General features: G+C 46.0%; 1 protein-coding gene across 3 annotated transcripts in view; it reads right to left on the bottom strand.

Annotated features, from left to right (window-relative positions):
- Positions 1–11420: 11420 nt before the first annotated feature.
- The window catches only part of PLCL1 (phospholipase C like 1 (inactive)), a 210170-nt gene continuing 202153 nt past the window's right edge, over positions 11421–19437 (bottom strand). For 2 of the 3 annotated variants that reach the window (XM_074910801.1, XM_074910802.1), the window contains exon 6: positions 11426–13364. In XM_074910801.1, the coding sequence (XP_074766902.1) occupies positions 13182–13364 (183 nt within the window). In that variant the 3' untranslated portion in view covers positions 11426–13181. Of the gene's footprint in view, positions 13365–19437 lie in introns of all 3 variants that reach the window. The other variant, XM_074910800.1, reaches the window with a different exon arrangement.

Here is a 19437-nt window from a genome sequence, read left to right as displayed (position 1 = left end):
GACCACCAGCCAGCACCTCTGCGCTCCTCTCTTCCTTTTGGCAAGACAAGAGCAATGAAAACACAGTACCACATTGACTGTTGGGGAGTAACTGTGCAATAATCTGCTGCAGCTCACATTGCTGTCTAATTTATCAATGCACCAGCTAATTTACAAGCGGGAGATTGGCATTCCCTGTGCCCTAGGGATGAGCTATGAAAGGAACTACTGCCATACGGCTCAGGCAAAGCACGAGGGATTATAATGACAAAACATGGCCTCACACACTGGGGTTTCTTTACCACAGAGCTTTTTGGTTAATTGCCCTGTTCTCTCACCTTGCTGCCAGTTTTCAGTCACTGGGCAGCAGCCATGAATTAACCTGCTGGGAGCTGCCCCATATCCATGGGTAGTTCTCCAGCTCAGCACTTGTCAAACAAGACATTTAGTTTCCATTAACTAAAGGTCTGAATTTAAGGTGAATGTGTTAAACTGCATCAAATGCTGTTGGGGATACTCACATTCACAGATATTTAGCCTTAATTAGGTTGATCTTAATTAACTTTCAAATCTAGGCCATTTTAGCTGTCCACGTATGTTTAACACCATTCAGCCACTGGGAAACCGAATTCCGTTTTTTTCTTGGGGTACAAACAGACAACCAAGTTACAGCATACCACCTCAGTCACAGTAGTCACTCATGCTCACACTGTAGCCCTTCACAAACATGACATCTGACATGTTAACACAAATATCTCTCCTTGAGGTTTAAATGAAGGTTTTGCCTCACAGCTGCAGTGGGGCAGGGGCACCCGCAGCATTAGCTGAGCTCTTGGAAATAGGACAATTTGATCAAGCCTGTAGGATGAATAGAGAAGTGGCCCCAGTAAATGCGTACATGATGAAATGACATGTATGCTCTGTGGAAAGGACATACTTATCTCAGTCAAGCAAAGTCAGCCGGGGATCATTTTATCTACTTGAAACAAGCCTCTCCTCCATGAAGTGAGTATCCACAAGGCATCCAGCTTTGGCTCACCTCCTTCCCCTGGGAAGGGGAACACGATCATGAAGGCCGCTTTGCAGTACCCCCACAGGCTCACACATGGGACCTCACACATTTGTCACATAGAGACATTCTCAGCCTCAGCGTGACACTGGTTAACTGCAGCTGTGGCAGCTTGTAATTGGTCTCACACATACATACTCAGGGGTGCCCCAAGCATTAGGGGAAAAGTCTTCATCATTTTCTCAGGCACACTGGCCCTGCCTGCAAGGATGGACATAGCCTCCCCATCCTCTGCTCCCACTGTACAGCCTAAGGGAGCAGGTTTAGCACAAACTTGCATGAAAAGGGCAGACCCGAAAAGCAGGGGCTTTGAGGCAATTATTCTCTAAACAATTCAGCTGTCCTTCTGCTGCAGCACCTGAAGTTGCTACAGAAAAAGCTTTGTTTTCCCCTTCATACAGCATTTTAAAGGATTTTTAACCCAGTGACCTGGTGCACTGCAGTGTCTGAAGTTAATGATAACACAGAAGAGACTTCAAGTGGCTTTGGCTCTTCAAGTGCAAGCAGGGATTGAAAAGCCTTCTGAAGAGACCTGACATGCCCATTGGAAACCCTCCCATGATCACTTCTCTCAGCGTTTGCTGATGTCCCGGGTGCTTCCGGAAGCACGCAGCTTAGTGGGATCCTTTCACCAGCAGAGCCAGAGACAAGGTGGAGGACTGTGGCACAGCAGTAACAAGTGTGAGGCTCCTTGGGAAGGCCTCTGCTCATCCTTGCCAAAAGAAACAGCTGAGGATGAGCCTGCAGCAACATGGCCAAAAATGGTTTGTTTGCTCAAAAACCATTGCAAACCATGAGCTGAAGAAGGTCGATAAAAAAAAAAAAAATCATCAGGGATGGTGAGGTTCAGCCTCATAGAAAGGACTGTGCTGTACATCTTGCAGCCAGGCACAGCATGGGGACCTCCCAGCCTGCACCAAGGTGCAAATAAAGCTGGTGTAGCCCAGCTTGTGGCACACCACTGCCAGCGCAGAGCCCTTCGTAAGGGTGTCCTACCCGTGGTGGGAGAGGGAAAGTGCTTTGGCTGTAGGAAACCTTGGGTTTTCTGTGTTCCTCTTCAGCACAAAACTCTCACCATCAGTGTGATACATGGGTAGTTTCACTGAAGCAAAGGGGTTTGCTTGGCCCCCATAGATTTTGCTGAATTGCAGCCTGTGTTCATGCTATGCAGACCAGTGTTTCCAGGTAGAACAATCTCTGGGGAAAAACATACCCATGATCTCTTGTCCTAAATAATGGGCTCAGATACCATTATAGGAAGTGACCAGTAAAATTCTGTATCTGAAGAGTTTTGGGCACCTCTCCATATGAGCACCAGCATAGCACAAGAGAAGATGTCTTTGGGGCTTCCTCTGAGAGGACTGTATTGGCTCCCCTAAATGATGGAAGCAGTTCAGGTGCTGGAAACAGCTTTAAATCTCTTTCACATGAAACCCCTGAATGACCTTGTATAACCTATAATTTTTTTCTTCTTACAAGAAGATTCATTGACCTGAAAGAAGGATTAGTAACTGAAAGACATCAGATTTAGGCTACCAGGCAGAAATCCTTACTAATCTTGGCTAATCTTATGCCTGCTTAAACTCTGCTTTCAAAAATTCCTGTTCAATCACTTACAAAACAACCTATATTCAAAAGACAGACTGTTGTCATTAATTGCCTTTATCCCTCATCATCTCTCTCTCTCTCATCTGTCTTAAAGAAAAGCTTAACTCCCCAGTTAAAAGTTTTCCTTGGACTTAATGGTTCACAGAGGACAGGGAGTTGTGGCCTGCATGGGGATGGTGAGGGCTGCATTGCATTCCCAGGGAGAAGTTTGGTTCCCTGCTCTGCTACAGACCTTGGGTCCCCCATTTGCTGATCCCCTGCGCTTTCTGTCTCCATGTCCCTCGTTTGTCCAGTGAGGGCATGCCGCCTCACCTGATGGATGTGGTAAGCAGAAATATTGCAGGGTGCAACAGCATTAAAATAATAACAGTCCCAGACCTGGGAGTCCCAAAGTCCCATGGGACCCCTTCCAGGAGAAGAGGACAAAGCACGCCCTGTATGGGCATTACAAAAAATGATTTCATGGCCTATTTCCCTGCCATCTGGCAAAACCAACCACTCAGCAGGGACCTCACAGGACTGAGGCACCTTCTCCAAGAGGAAGACCTTCACTTGCTAAAATATATATAGCATGAGACCAGAGGCTGCACACCTTCCCCCTTGCCACCCTGCACCCTTGCAGCCGTCCCGCAGCGCTGCACAGGGTGCGTGCCAGGTCCCAGGGCCCTGCTCTGCCCACACACAAGGCCTGACCTCTGCCGTGGCAGGAGGCAGAGGCACGGCTGTGCTTTGCACCGCATCTCTCTAGCAGACGTGACCACACAGGCAATGGCACTAAATCCCCGTCTGACATCTCAGCCATTCTGGATGCCATTAGAGGCAATTTTCTGTCCAGCCGCCCATTTTAATGGAATGTGCAGTTAAACAGATTCACCCTTTCAGCTTCACTCTACAGAGCCTTCACTCTCTAGTCACCACTGCTCCCATCCCAGGGAATTACAGTGCGCTCTGTGATTCTCTCTTGCAGGCAGACACTCAGAGAAGTAGCTCTTGACAGGAAAAGTGTATAATCTAGAAAGCCACCTGCTCAGCTTTCATTCTTTGAACTCCCTACAATCAATTTGCCTTTCCCAGGAGAAAGTGCAACTGTTTTCAGTGCAGGAGGAAAGAGAGAATTCATGATGTGCTGTAAGAGCACAGCCAGTCCCAGGTAAAAGGACTGAAACCTGTTATGTGGGAGCAGCAGAGACACACTAGGATCTCTGATGCTGACCTTCCAAATTTCACGCCACTGTCCTTGTGCCTGCTTTGGTCTCTTAAAGATTATCTTCATGCTCCCATCAGGCCAGGTTGCAATGTTAATACTATACAAAAAGAAATGTGGCACATCACCTTCCTGACAGGTCTCCATTTTCTCCCTGCGGCCAGAAATGTCGCTCTGCTACAGGGGATTCTGTTGGCTCAACATCCCATGGCAAGGCAACAGTCCACCTCGGGCCCCAATGCCTGAGGCTAGGAGCACAAGGCCTGTGGAGCTGAAAGCTGCCCCTTCTCCGCATCCTTTGATTTTTGCAGATGTGAGGGTTTAAACCATTTAACATCACCAAACTGTTCTTAGCAAACAAAGGCAGTCTCTGCCCCTATGTCTTTAACCTGAATCCCCACAACTCTGCCATCATATTTCTTGGATTTTCTTGGTTAAAGAATGCAAAAGATGAGCAAAGAGATACATCACTTGGCCTTGTACAAGTGTACACCTTGTGACAAGCTGTCACAGGTAGCTGTCCTTTATGCAGATAAAGGCTTGGCTTCTCTTCAAGGATTTCTACTACCATTTCTTGTAAGATATGGCACGAAGCAGGCACTGTTAGGGTAAAACTACTCCTCTCCTAAAGTGGGCAGCTAAAACAGATGGGACAAAACGTGGCCTAAAAATACCTGTTTCAGCACTGACAATAGAGAGGGTTTATCTGCTCAGAAAGACCTGACTAGCGTGAGATGGCTGGCAGCCCCATGCACAGAGTTGGTGCTACAGGCAGTGGCCGGCACCACTGTCCCCAGGAGCCCACGCTGGTCTCCCCATCAGGCTGAGATGCTGCTAACTGTGTAGCTTCTCTGAGTGGAAACCCCTCTAGGGGAGCTCCCAGTGGTTGGAGGGCACCACACAGGGATGCACTGAGCCTCTTGCAGCACGGAGTTTCTCCAGGGTACAGCTCAGAGCACCATCTGTGTCCCGCCTGCCTTCTAGCAAAAGGCAGGTCTTACCACTACCTGCTCCCTTGGGTACTAGGGACACATGAGTTCTTTTTCCTCGCTGGATAGCTGGTATCTAAAGGCCCCAGCATGTAAGCCTACCCAATAAAAATTCCTCACCAGGCCTAAGGCTCTTTCCCATGTGCATCATTACTAAATACTGTTTAGTCAATTTTCACATCCAGTTCACATAAATAATGGGAGAAATCAAAACTGGTGCCATTCTGTCTTCATTAATGCTGTTGTCTGACTCCACATCGGAGACTTTCGTCTGTCCTTATTTGATGCCTGGTAGAAACATTTTTCCTGTGGACATTTGTGTTCATTTGATGTTAATTATGACCTTTAAGCATTAACAAAAAAAATCCCCTGGCAACAGCCTCTAGGCACAAAGAGAGTGTGACAGACCACGGTGTCAGTTTTCGCATAACACATCTCCTCAAGACCTGGGAGGGACAATTCCAACTGAATCACAATTACAGGTTTATTTCAATCACCTTGCTAGGAAACAACAAGTTAGAATCAATAACAACAACAACAAAAAGTAATCCTCTTCTATGGAACTGACACACCCTTGCACAAACAGAAGTATCATATCTGGTACTGTCATTCAATGGTATTAATTCTCTGCACGCATTGTAGCTCTTCTTACACATCCTGCGATGGCAGAACACTGCTGAAATAAAAGTTCACAGTGTTTTCAAAGCACCCAGTGGCAGGGGCCAAGAGGCCACAATGAGAAATGCAAGTATCAAATGCAAACAATTTAGATGCAAGTTGATGTGTGGTTTTCCGTATCTCAGCGAAGAGGTCAGCTGTGCCAATAGACTCACTGACAAGTAGCTCAAGGTAACACCTCCATCCCAGCATGCTGTCTTGCAGATGGAGCAGAGCTCTCCCTGCTCCTGGAGGGCGCTCCCTGCTCAGCCCTGCTGCGCTGCCCCAGGGACTGAGCTCTGCAGATGACCTCAGCCCATGGAAAAGCTTTCCTTTGCAAAATGGTTAATATGGCACATGTCTGAACCACCACAGAGAGCAGAGCATGGCAATGCTAGAAGTTTTCACAGCTCCTGACCCAAGATACACCTGGGTTTGCTGATGTCCCAGCCTGCTGGATTGCAGGTGGTCACTCACACACATCCTGCTTCCACTTGGACCCTAAATACTGCAGCAGGCTTTCCAGAAACACAGGATCAGCTTCTGCTTGCTGTAAGGGGTATGTGCCTCACATCAAGTCCTAGCCAACCTCAAACACAGTTTGCGAACCTGAGCCAATCTCATGGAGCTGGTGTTTTGGGTTTACTCTCATGACAGCTCTTCAACTCTGCACTCAATCACCTCCAAAATGTTTTGGCTGATCTGACAAGAGGGTACCCTACCATGGCATCAGCTGCCCATTGCTGTACACCTCTAGACTGTTTCCTTGGCCAATACATCAAACACCTCAGAATAACTGCCTGCCACCCTCCCACTCAAGAGTTGGGACAATGTACCGCTTGCCTTGGTGAGGCAGCGAGCACCAGGAGGCTGGGATGGGCCTCAGCAGGAATCAACAGACTGCTTTGCGTGGGTGCCCAGCTACTCACAGACAAGATTCAGGTGAAATGTAGTCACAGCATTAGCAGGTAAAATTACAGTTTGGCTTTGGCGGGAGCTGAGCCTGCTCATGCTGCAGTTGGTCTGAGCCTCCTAAAACCAGCCTCACCAGGTGGTCTCTTGAGTGAGCAGCCCCACAGCGAGTGCTGCCAGCCCAGGGCAGCCCTACACATCCCAGTGAAGGCTCCCTGAGGCCCTGGGCTGGGTGCCTGCTGGTCCCACACGAAAGCATTGCACAAATCATTTCCTTCTCACTGCTTGGACTCCATAAAACCTAGAGACCATCGAGGAGCACAAAGGAAAGGAGCAAATCAGACATTCTCTGGTGCTGAGGGAAAGGCGGTGGCACAGCTCAGCTGTAGCTTAGTTGCCCTGGCTTTGGAAACACCTTGTGCATGAAAGCTGCTGCAAACCAGCAGAGCACGGCTGAGTCAGGGCCCATGAATCCTGATGGCGAAGGCAGGAAGGACAGTGTGCCAACAACAGCAAGTAATGGATTTGCCAATATCAATACATTCTTCAATACTTTGTTTCAGCCTCTCCAGGAGGCTCAGTTTCTTCATTTTTCACTTTGGGAGAACCCAGCTACAAATGCAGCAGCAACTGATCCTTTGGCCTATTTGCTATGTGCAGGAGAGAGCAGCAGCACCACTTGCCCTCTCCCCTGTGCATGGCACGCTAATGCTGTAACTGCAGAGCTGCGAAACTCCTGCTGTGCTTTGCTGCCAGTACCCTTCTCCATCTATCAGCATAATAAATAATCATAGCAGCTCCTGCTGTCTGAATCATAATTTGTATCTCGTTTCTAATTGTATTATGTGTAGCTGGTCCACCAGGCCCTATCTGAGGAAGCATACAAATAATTCATCTGTATTCCTCCATTCTCCTCATACGTGCTCCCTGACAAACCAGATTAATACCTGTCTTTATCTACTTCTAGTCTGATCTCCATCCTCTATACCTAGTATCTTATTTAGATGAATTTTCAGCTGCCATCTGAAATTAATGCTTCACCTGACATATTCAATCTCTTCCTGTATTCTAAACTCTTGATTAAATACACTTCAGAGACTGCGGATGAACTATAGGCATTCAGTCAGGTTGACTTTGAGGACCCATACTTTTGGGTCAAAAAAGATCATCAGTTTTGTTTTACGAAAAATAACACTCGGTACGTTACAGCAAGCAGAAATAGCTGTGATGCTCTTGGTAGCACATTATATCACTGAAGCACACCAATTTTATGATTTTGCATGCCAGAGTCAAATGAGGCGATTTAATGAGATGTCACTTAAAAATGACTGACACCCACAACTGCGTTGAACAGCACTCCTACCCACCGGGCCACAGCGACAACCTGCTCACAGCCAGTGTCATCAGTGCCACAGCCCCAGCTCTGGGAGGGCTCCGGTGGTGGGAATGCCACTAAGTCCCAGGGTCGTGGCCGCAGACTCTCCTGTCCCCTGAGGATTTCTCCCACAGCCACACTAATCCATGGGCCAGGGATGGGACTGATTGCCACGGCTGCCATGCCCCCAGCCCTCGCAGAGATCTGTACAAACTTCTGCTTGTGGAAAACAACCCACCAGTTATCAACCCGTGCCCTGCCCAAACCACCACCGCAGGGAGGGCGACGGCTCCTCCTGGGGGCTCTCGGTCAGCACTCACCCACACAGACCCCACAGCCCAGCATCCCTCCACACGTGCGACCTGCTGACATGCCACCTCCTCTCCATGCTCACTTACTTTTGGCCTCAACTATCACATTTACTTCCCAACCCTTATTATCTTCATGTCTTAATAAATGAATGAGACCCTGCTGTGCAGTTTAACAGGGAAAACACTTCTAACACCACCAATAACTCAAACTTGCCTTTGCATTCATTTTTCTTCCAGTTTCCAGAGTAGTGTAGTGTGGACTGTGCACAGCAAACAGCTGTCAAATGTAACGCTGCCTCCTGCTCATGCGCTGTCTGCCGAGATTTTGATTTCTGCACGTTTTCTTGAAATTACTCCATGAATATTTTCTGCAAAAGCAATTTATTCACAAACTGTTTCAAATCATCAAAGAAAGTAGAAAATCCTCATTTAAAACATGACCTCTTTGACCAGGAGCATGTTCATGCAATACTCTATTGCAGAGGAACACCCTGTGGGACAGCACTTGCATCGCATTTCTGGCCTGGTTGCTCACATCTCAGTTACTGAACTCACATATTCTTCAACACTATTTTAAAAAGGAAACGTTTTGTCAGGAACATGCTGTGGAACTCAAATGCAAGGCTGCTCAGCCTGAGTCTGTGCAAAGGGAAGAAGGGACCACGGCAGAATAGTCTCAAACAGCACTCATGCCTCGGATCCAGGAAACGCATCCCAGCAGTACTCACCAGTTGCCCAGGGAAGCATACTGCCTTGTGTGCTGTATGGCAATTTGGAGACAAATTTACCAGGAACAATATTATGAAAGCCTTTGGATTTTCATGCCTGCCCAGGGAGGTGAGAGGGGCTGACAAGGGAGGGCGTTTGGGTGCCTGGTGTTTGCTCCATTCCTGAGCGCACATTCACTGTGCCCAGATGTTTTCAGCCTTCACAATCACCTTTCCCCTTCTAAGCACTGCACCTTACAAGACCTAAATCTCAGACTTATTGAACACGTACATCATCTACTGCTGCTGTGATATGAGCCAAGGCCACCACTCTCAGTCCCACAGCAAGTTGTGGAGGCAAGAAGAGATTGCTCCTGCGACCCCCTCACCTTTCTTTTCTGAAGCTTCCAGAGTTAGTCCCCTCCGTGAGGCTGCTGTCTGTCACTAAAGGAGTGGGACAAAGGCCAAGGAGGCTACGACCTAATGTTTTAGTCTGAACAGAGAGATGGAAGAGATGGATTATTATACAGGCAAGCTCCCTCTGTGCATGCAATTATCTGATAACAATCTATTTTGGGAGATGAATCTCAGAAGGAAGAACATGCAAAACTCTCACCTTGTGTGCACTGGGAAGCTGCATTATGCTTTTAAAAACAGGGAATAAAATGCATGAAAAATTATATAGAAAGCAGGAGAACAGCATGATGCTTTAACTCGTGTTGAGCTCAGGGAAGGGAGGGGGAAGGGGTCAGCCCTGCCGGTCATGCCAGCACATGAAATTTGGGAAAAACTATTCCTGCTGATTTAAGACTAATCAGGCCTGTGAACAGATGGACTACTTCAGCCTCTTTCCATGCCTCATGGCTGGATTCTTTCATGCACATAAGAAGCAAAATCCAAGTGAAACCTCTGCATCCACCTTTCTCTCGTGGACCCCGGTGCCTAACACACATAGAGGTCATGCTGTAGCTTTGTGCCCCAGGGAAGGTGCTGCTGGGGCCCCTCTGAGCCACCCACCCTATCTTGGCTTGGGAAATCTGTGGGAACTTAACACCTTTCAGGTGTCTGCCCCTTTGCCATGCTTCACCAAAGGTGCAGGTTGGTAGGGGTCAGAGACACAATCACGTGGGCAATGTACCCCTGCGCACTGGAGGAAGCGATGCCCTCAGGAGAGGGGAGCAGCTCATGGCCCAGACCTCCTCACACATGCTGGCTCCCTGGCACTCACCAGTGGTGGGAGGACTCGGCAGATACTGGGGTTACAGGACAGGCCAAACACAGTGCCCGGATATTCTCCTGAGAGCACCAGCACACTCAAGGGGCCTTCAGAAACGTGTAATCTAATCTGTGCCTGGGAAGTAAAGTATCATCAATCTTTTCTTACAGATGAGAGAATGACACAGGAAAAATAAGTAGTGTAGTAGTGTAGAGATGCAAGATTTGGTGGCAGAACTGAAATGAGAACCCAGGTAGATTTGTACTTCTGTACTCCCTCTGGCAGACACCTCCCCACACCAGTCCCTGAGAGCTTCTCTGATTTCTAGTTGCTAAAACACACTGTAAACAACTGCAGATACGTGTAACCCTTTCCTGACATCACTTCCGCAGAAGCGATACAGATAATATCCACCCATTCAGGTGGGACATCAGGCAAACTGTACCAGCACAGGGCCCAGAGAAGGTTGTTGTGCCACTGCAAGAAGTCAGGCATGTCATGAAACACTTCCTGAAAGGCCAGGCAGTCAGTCCCCTGTGTGTTGTTGCTGTTGATGTTGGATATGAATTTTCCATGTGTTCTCCTTCAAGGCTGAATTTTTATTATTCCAACTGCCACTTACCATACACTTCCACTCCCAGTGACTTCAAAGGGGGGCAGCTTTTGCTGCCAGCCCTCTCTTCGTGCAGGAGGAAGAGTGGAGCTGCTCCGGCTGCGAGGCTGTGGGCGCCAGGGCCAGGAGCACCCAAGGTTTTCTACTCCCTGTATTTTGACACAGAAAGCCACACAGCATGACTTTGGCACAGGACACAACATGAATGTGAAACACGGCATGGAAGCTGTGTGTGTGCATGCTATGGGATTTCTCTCCAGCCACTGTATTCTGGTTCTGCAGATACATACAGAGCGAGAGCTATGTGGTACCCCTTTCCATGTGAGAACAGAAAGCAAGCTCTTCTCTATGTAATTTTATGTTCATTTGTTCATAACATCAGAGGAGGAAGGAGGACTAGAAGGTATTTTGCCAGCAGTTCCTGTACAGACATTAGGATAGTCTTTTAAATTGAGAAAATCAAAGCTATTTCTAGGTTTAAATGAAGCACCACACGGCAAGCCACTCACCCTTCCTAAAGCTACTTCTCCCTTCCGAGGGAGAGGTGCTTTCTGAAGGCTGATCCTTCACAACTGGTGGTGCTAGGTTAACAGTTTCCATCCTCCCTAACTGTAAATACTGAAGGCCAAGTGTTGTTTTTTGTACAAACACAAGCCATGATGAAATCAGGAAGGTAATTCAGGAGGTCAAAACATGAATGTACACGCTGACACCGCCAGTCCGGGCTTCATGTCTTGCCTGAAACACAGAAGACACCCCCTCTCCAGAGCTCAGTGAAGGCTCCTCTAATGGAGGATTTAGGGCTGGATCTGAACAAGTATGGCAAGCTGAAATGGTATTGAAGGCATCTGAGTTATAATCTCTGCAGGACCTTCTCTCAAGCAACTTACGCGCTCTAACCCACCTTTATCCAAGTTTCACTGGTTACCTTCTGTGTTAAATCACTTTAAAAACATGGGTCAAAGTTGTTTCATAGCTTTACTCTCTCAGTAATGTGCAACATGAACATAATAGTGTTATTAAGAAGTCAAAAATAACTTAACACAATAGTTATATAAGATTCTCCAATGGTCAAACTTTCAGCAATTACTTTTTGTTAAGTTCAGAAAATTAGCATATTTGTTAATCAAATTAATTTAAAAAGTAGCTTTTCAAAATAAAAGCAATGCTTTAAATAAATATAGTCTTTTTTATAACCATAAAACACTTAGTCCTGTTAAAGGTAACACAAATACTACACTCAAGCACAGTACTTAAACGATTGAAATGAATGTTGTGAGCATACATGAGTTGGACACTGGGAGGGACGAGGATGCATTGCTTCGTGACGTTCTCTGTTTCTTTTCTACAGCAACACAAAGAGCATCCAATTCTCAGAACTACCCTAAACATATGACATGTGTCAAGATATTTGTAACTGCTGCACAAAAATGCTGGTACCCTGTTTTTTCCCCAAGCTATTTCTCTACACTACATCTGTAGCCGTTCTGCAGCCTTGCTTCAAATTTCTAGCTGAGTGTAATTCTTAATCACAACAACGATTAAGACCAGATCCTGCTTGCTTCATCCAACTGATTTCAACATCTAAGCAGAAGGTGGCAAGCAAGATCTGACCTCTCATACCTCTTGCAGTAAAGCTCAGAGTTTGTGAAATCTGTAAAACCTCCCTTCCAATACTGGCACCTCTGGGTGTTTCAGAATGGCCTGAAGCTCACCTTCAGAGTTCATGATCACTGAAGGATATTCACAGCTTTCCTCGTAACTATGGGGCTGACTAGCTATGTTCATTACTACACGAGTTAATGCCTATCAGCAAGGACTGTAGCTGTCCTGCAGATCTACAAGGTAGCAATGACTTACTGGAATAAAATAAACCAGCTAGTTCTTAGATTAGTACGCACTATCTGGGTGTATCCTGAAGAACAGTTTGCTAAAATTCTGTGAAATATACACCTCAAATCTAATCATAATCTATTCAGCAACTCTGACCATTTAATATCTCTTTTACTTGGTTTGAATTGTTCACTAAAAATCACGTTCAGGATCTGCAGCAAACCGCTGGTTTTGCCCTCACAAAAACAGCTGTTGGTAACATTCATTGTTGGTTTTTGTTTGTTTGTTTAAACAACGTAACACTAATGTAACCTATAAGTTAAATGATAAAAGCTGGAGAGTAAAATAAAGCACAAAACTGATACAAATACTCTATTTGTTTTGATCTTCAGAATGAACTGCCTATTCAAAGATGACAAAGGAATAAATTAGCAAATGGCTAATGTAATGCGTGAAAGGGCGTCTACAGGATTTGCATGTGCACACACACACACACACGCACTTGCATACAGACATCTTGGCTTCATTAGAAATCTCACTACCAGAGTTTAACTTAGATAAATTAACTGCATTAAAATACTGACATTGTGAGGATTTTAATACTATCAACACCCTGTAGAGGGCATTCCTGTGTGAATTTTTAAATGCTTTAAAAAAATAGTTTAGAGTTATTGAAATCTGTGACAAATGCGACAGCCCTGCCTCCCCTCACAGCCTCCCGTTCTCATCTCCGGTATCCTTCTCCTGTATTGCCTCCAGGGACCGTTTTGACTTGGCGTCTGCATGCCCGCTTCCAGTTTTGCTCAGTCCGCACGACAGGCACGCCAGCTGGATCTGCTTCATGTTCTCCAGGGCTTCGTTCTTGGCGTTCTTCAGGAGATCTCCTTGGCCCTGAGGATGCACAGACAGACACACAGGAGAGAGTCAGGGATCGCACACGTTGCTCGGGACCCCAAGCGGCAATACCACTCTTGTGTCTTGGCCATATTGTTTGGTGCTGTGGAACGCATCCCAGGCCCGGTCTCAAATCCCCTCTGCCCCCTGTGAATGCCAGCCCCTGGGGAAGGGACCGAAGGCCCTTCTGAAGCCCGGCACCCAGCTCAGTGAGTAAGGCAGCAGCCAGCACAGTGCGCAGGGTGAGGGGGATAGGGACCAGACTCCCCCCACTTCCAGGTCACCCCTTGGGAAATAATTTGGGCCTGGCCTTAAGGAGCCCCTGGGCAAAGGCATTTGCTCTTCCACAGTAAACAGCAAGGACCTGCCAGGGACAGGGCAGCAATGGGACGTGGTACCCCCTTCCCGTGCCACTGCTCCACCCTTGTGCCCTGGCATCAGCTCGCACGTGGCAATGGCCGCCTGTCCCCAGCCAGGGGTCCCCTGCGAGCTGCGAGAACCTGGTTACCCACCCCTCCTTGCACCCGAATTTGCTGCCCAGCCTCAGGCCCTCCACTGGCAGAGGCAAGCCAAGCTCTGCACCTGTATGAAACACAACATCCTGTAGTGCTACAGTGAATCCATCAGAACCATTTTATGTGGGACCTTCGAGCAGGTGAAAGGGAATGAGAGACTTCAGGAGCAAAGGCCTGCTTCTGGATCTTCTCAGAGCATGTAGAAGTGAGGTGACTAACAGGATGTCAATCCAATTTGTAACTATCAGGAAAAATGTGCCATCAGAAATGCCAAAATGAGTATTTATGCAATACTGACATCTGAAGTGCCACGAAGCTACAAGATTCTGGTGCTAGAGGATACAAATAAATAAAAGCCAGGAGATGCATCTGGTTATTAAAATTCAGTATCACTAAGAACTTGAGCTGCTCTTCTCCTAATGTCACCCAAAGTACAGTTTAAAGTACACCACCCACTGCAGCTGGTTATACACATATTCAGAAGGAAGACCTATGCTGACTGAAATGTCACATTCACACCCCTGCACCCTGAGCTGAGCTCCTGCAAACCACAGTCACTTTCGGGGGTGTCAGGGGAGACAACAGATATTACAGCAGGACCTGGGGCACACTCAAGGGGCAACGGATCACCGACCCTCCTAACCGGATGTGTTAGACAAGTCACAGCACACCACCTTCCAGTAGTGGGAGCATCTCTCTGCTCTTCTTTTCCCCAGAGCTAAGACGAAGGATTTATCCCACACCACTTAGCACAGTTGCCTATTCGCCAGTGCCTGGCACCGCACTTGCACTGCCTGAGCCTCTGTAAACAATGCTCACAACGAAGAAACAATGGTGGCTTGCAAGTCCTGCTGCACTGGTAAACACCATGTGGGAACCCACGTCATCCAGGGATGGCAGCCCGCACCCGAGAACGTGATTGCCTCATCTGCCGGTGACATGAATTTGTCCCTGCTGAACAATGCAAATAACTACCCAGATGCTGGGAATCCAACTCAATGTGAGAATTACAGAAGGTACTGGGACTGTGTGAGCGGCTCTGTGCTATTTGGTATGAAGCTCTTTTGAAGAGATTTGTATCTCAGCAGCATGACAGTTATGGGAATACACAGACAAATAGCTTGGGATTCAGCAAGCAGACATGGTTTGAAAAAACAAAACAAGGATAATTTACCTAGCTCATATTTCACATAGCTGTGATCCTGCTTTTAGGACAGAGGTTGATCTTATGGTTAAAGGCAGTGGGCAGGACTCCAGGAGCCCCGTAGCTGCCTTGAGCACCTGGCACACCCGAGTCTTCCTCCCTGTCTGCAAATGGCACAGGAATCATGACGGTGCTGTAGTGACGGGGACAACACACTGCAGCATGAGCAAAGAGATCCAACAGCAGTATCATTATCGACATGATAATGTTATCAAAAAGGGTGATAGATTCTTCAATACACAAATCCAGTTTTAAATAGTTTGGGATTAGGATGAAATAGACCCAGCTGCAGTGAGGCTGGTGCTTTTTCTTATCATGCACACAGGACTGAAGACACCAAAGGCTGCAACAATGAGCAGACAAAATCGGTGTGATGATGCTTTGCAGCCTTAACTTCTCTAATTCAAAACCTGGTGCTATCTATTCATGCACAAGAACAGAAAAATTCCCTTAGCACAAGAAGCAACTCAAAAGTAGGCATCCCTACAGAACCAAGAACAACTAAGCCCAAAACCTGGGAGAGCCAGTGAAACAGAGAGGTAAAATGATGACAGTGAAAGCTCAGTACCCTGAGGCACCTGGTGTCCCCTTAGTTGGGGTATCTGGGGAAAGACTTCTAGAAGCCTGTCCCCTGCTGCAGCAAGGCCAGCGTTTCCCCGGACAGTGGGAGCACTCAGTCGTACCATGCGTGGAGCAGGTGCAGCAGCACAACATGGATACAACTCCATAAGATGACACAAAAAGAGCTTCAGCAGAGTCTGTGTCACCTTCTTCATATCTCCTCCTCCTTCTTGGGGTGAGGGCAAAGCATAGAACTCTTTCTCAGGGTGGTCCACAAACCATGTCTTTTCCTAGGGACTCTCTGAGATGCTCGTTTAAGGGAGGCTACTTGGGACTTGATACACCCCTGCTTGGAGGATGACAGCCGGAGTCCACCCTGCCAAGACTCATATCTGAAGTCCCCAGAAGCCAAGGGACTTCACACCCCATGTGAGGGTGCGGAGCCACCCGCTCTCCCTTATGCATATTCTGATTTCACATTTAAGTAACCAGGCAATTCAGATTACAGATTTTGTCTGAGGCAATGCACAACATGTCTTCAGGTTCCAAGAAGAAAAACACTCCTCCTGAGCATACTTCCAATATTTTGAAGACATTCTTATTTTACAGTGATCTAAAAACAGAAATGGACTTATCAAAATAGTGCCATCCCATTCATGTATAGACCAACTGATTTATGTCTTAGTCTCCTTGTATCTTTTAAACAGCTGGTTCATTTGAGCAAGCTGAAGGAGCAAAAATGATTTTGAATAATCTGTCACAAGAAAATTAACGACAAACCAGCCCCTTCTGACAGAGCTGTCATAATTCTAGAAACACCATAAAAAAAAAAAAATCTGTGGGCATGCTCTGTTTGAAAAGCCATCTGTTTGCTTTGAAAAACTGGCTGTGAGCATAATCCACTTAAGAAAAATGTCAGCAAAATTGTGTCAACACCTTAACAAACTAAATACTGAATAGAAGCTAGAGTAAACTTTACAAGTATAATTGCATTGAAATAACCTTCATAAATCAGTCATTGTGATCATCTCTGTCCACAGAACAATCCTCTTTGCCCTTACAAACAAAGCATCTCTCTTCCAGACAAAGAGAGATCACAATGGTCCACTTCAACATCCATCCATCTATCCATCTCTCTCTCTCTCCCCCTTTGGCTACTGATATCATCAGCCTCCCTGAAAATAAATACTTGTGAGAAAGGTTAAACTCAGTATTCAGCACGATGTGAAATTAAACCAGAATAGATTGAGTGTTCTACTTGAAAAACTGATCAAGGGGTCCATTTTTATTTAGAGTTAGGGAACATTAAACGTCAGGTTTCATACACCTAACTACAACTAACTACGGAGCCTCAGCACAAATTAACATTATAGCACAAATAATGCAGCTTGTCAAGCAACTGTAAGATTATAAGCCTTTACCTTGACAGGTTCATGCTACTTAGAAAATATTGATAATCTGACCTGGCTTTAAATATTGCTCACTTTCAGTGTCAACCCATGAAAGGCTTTAAGAAGCAGAAGTAGTTCTAGACAGACACTGGCAAGGGCCACAGATGGGACAAATTCTCTATGTTTTTAAAAATTATTTATTTCTTTTGTCAAATCAAACTCGTAAGTTTTTATGCGTCAAGATGACAGTTCAATATATCTAACAACAACCCAGACTCTGAGGTTGGCTAAATGAGAGAAGGTGGGTTAGGCAAGTAGCACCATTTTGTGTTCGACTCCACAATATTATTTTTTTTAATATGCTGCATGTATATTGCTACATAAATATAAAACTATGGACACGGGTATGTACATTAATAATTCCTATTTCTATTCTTGTGCTTTCTAGGAAACACCCTGTGAGATGTAGGTCACGATGCACTGCTAGTTTTGGGCACCCACCAGCACTGGGGACCGTGGCTATCGCACAGGCAGGACCTGAAGCCCCACGTTGGCAGCTGCCCGCCCCGGCACTGGGGGGCTGCAGGAGGGCCCTGAGGCCACCACTCACCCGTGCAGAAGTGACCTGCACTGACAGGCTGCCCCATGCGAGCACCTTGCTCTACCACTGGTGAAGTGGAAAAGCCCATGTTGAGCAACAGGGCCTTCCCGCTGTTCAAAACTGGCCGTGTTTTCAGGGAGGCTGAAACCCGGGCTGCGAAGGCCATTTTGTAATCTGCTGCTTGCTAAAGCAGACGGTTGCTTATCTCCTGGCAGACACATTCTCTGACAGCACGTTAGGGGAGCTTTCCTCTCTGCTCCTCCAGGGCTGAGTAAACAAACAATAAATATCAGAGGTCTTACTGCCCATGCTTACTGCTCATGATATTACTGCTATTTTTTAACATTTTCTCAAAGAAACAAGCTCTTACATTATTATTTAATGAAAAAATAAAATCTCCAGAGTCTACCAGTTTGGCTGAAAAAGCCAGACATAGCCAAATAAAAAAACCCACAAGCATTGTGTCGCTCCACATTTCAAAGGTAACACAAGTAAGTTAATGGCAGCAATAGTCTGTGCCAAAGGACTTGTAAAGCAGAAATGCTGTAGCTCTACTGTGATACTGGGATACTCTGTGTGGAGGCAGCATTTACCATAAGAGGTGCATTTTCCAAGTGTCATAGTGGGACTCTGATTGTGTTTAATATTAATAAGGAGACACAAAATTAAATGATCATACATGGCTTTGAAAATGTAATCCTGAGGAGGAAATAATTAATGAAATGATTAGGCTGCTACGTTAAACTTATTACAAAAAGCAGATATTTTTCCATGTCTCCTTCAAAGTTAAATGTGGGAACAATTGATACGAATTTGATTATGATACATCCACATTTCAGAACAGAGTACTCAAAAAACATACAGAATTTCTGTATCAGTGCAGACTTTAAAAACCCACCCTTTTCATTATTACCATGTTTAGCTTGTCAAGAGCTTTGCTTTATTCTCTGTGACAAAGATTATAATGCACACGTTGGCAAGAAAAATTACTGTACACAAAGATTACACACAAAGCTTATAATCACTTCTTGCGCACTGAAAAATAAAAGAACTGCAAAAATTAGTTACCTCACAGGAAAAGCAGAGGCCAAACATTACTTGTTTTAAACCCTTGTATAGCAGAAATTCACTTCCCGTCATGAAAATAAAAAGGCCACAGATTTAAACGATGCATTTAAATAGCACTCCTTATGCTTCTGGTGTATCATTTAAGGTCTGCGTTTTGGGGGTAGTTTCCCACACACTCAATTCTGAACCAAACGCAAGAGCTTGTCTCTACCTGGCTGAAACCAGCAACAGCTTCTCCAACAAGCAAATTGCGCGATTTGACTGAGCCCTCACTGAGGCCTGAGTCACCGCGTTTCTCGGTATTTGCTAGTAATTTCAGACGTCAAACTGAGCATCTCATTTTGGTGTATCAGCATGTTACTGACAGCCAGAGACCTTCTCTCCCATTTCCCAAAGCAGGATCTAGCAAAGATTTGCAAGAAGGAAATAGAGCTGAGAATCAATTATATCACATAGAGAACAGATCTGAGATGTATGAAAAAGAAAATATTCACCCAGGGAAAGGCAGTCACCCCTATATGAAGTCTTAAATCTCTATAAGCATGAGCAGGAAAGAAATTATTGTGGAATAGACTGTCATGAGCAGCTTTGGCAGAAGGTTACATGATAAAAACAAGATGAACACAAGTTTTTAAATGAGCACTAAAATTGAATCAAAGGTTGTGCCAAGGTCAGAAGCTCTAGGGCTGATCTGCTCAACACGTAGCCAGCAGCTGGGACACCTAGGTCA

This window comes from Athene noctua, chromosome 7 (assembly GCF_965140245.1).
Source record: "Athene noctua chromosome 7, bAthNoc1.hap1.1, whole genome shotgun sequence".
NCBI lineage: Eukaryota > Metazoa > Chordata > Aves > Strigiformes > Strigidae > Athene > Athene noctua.
Note: the sequence above shows the minus strand (reverse complement) of the source record. Positions and strands in the feature narration are given on the sequence as shown.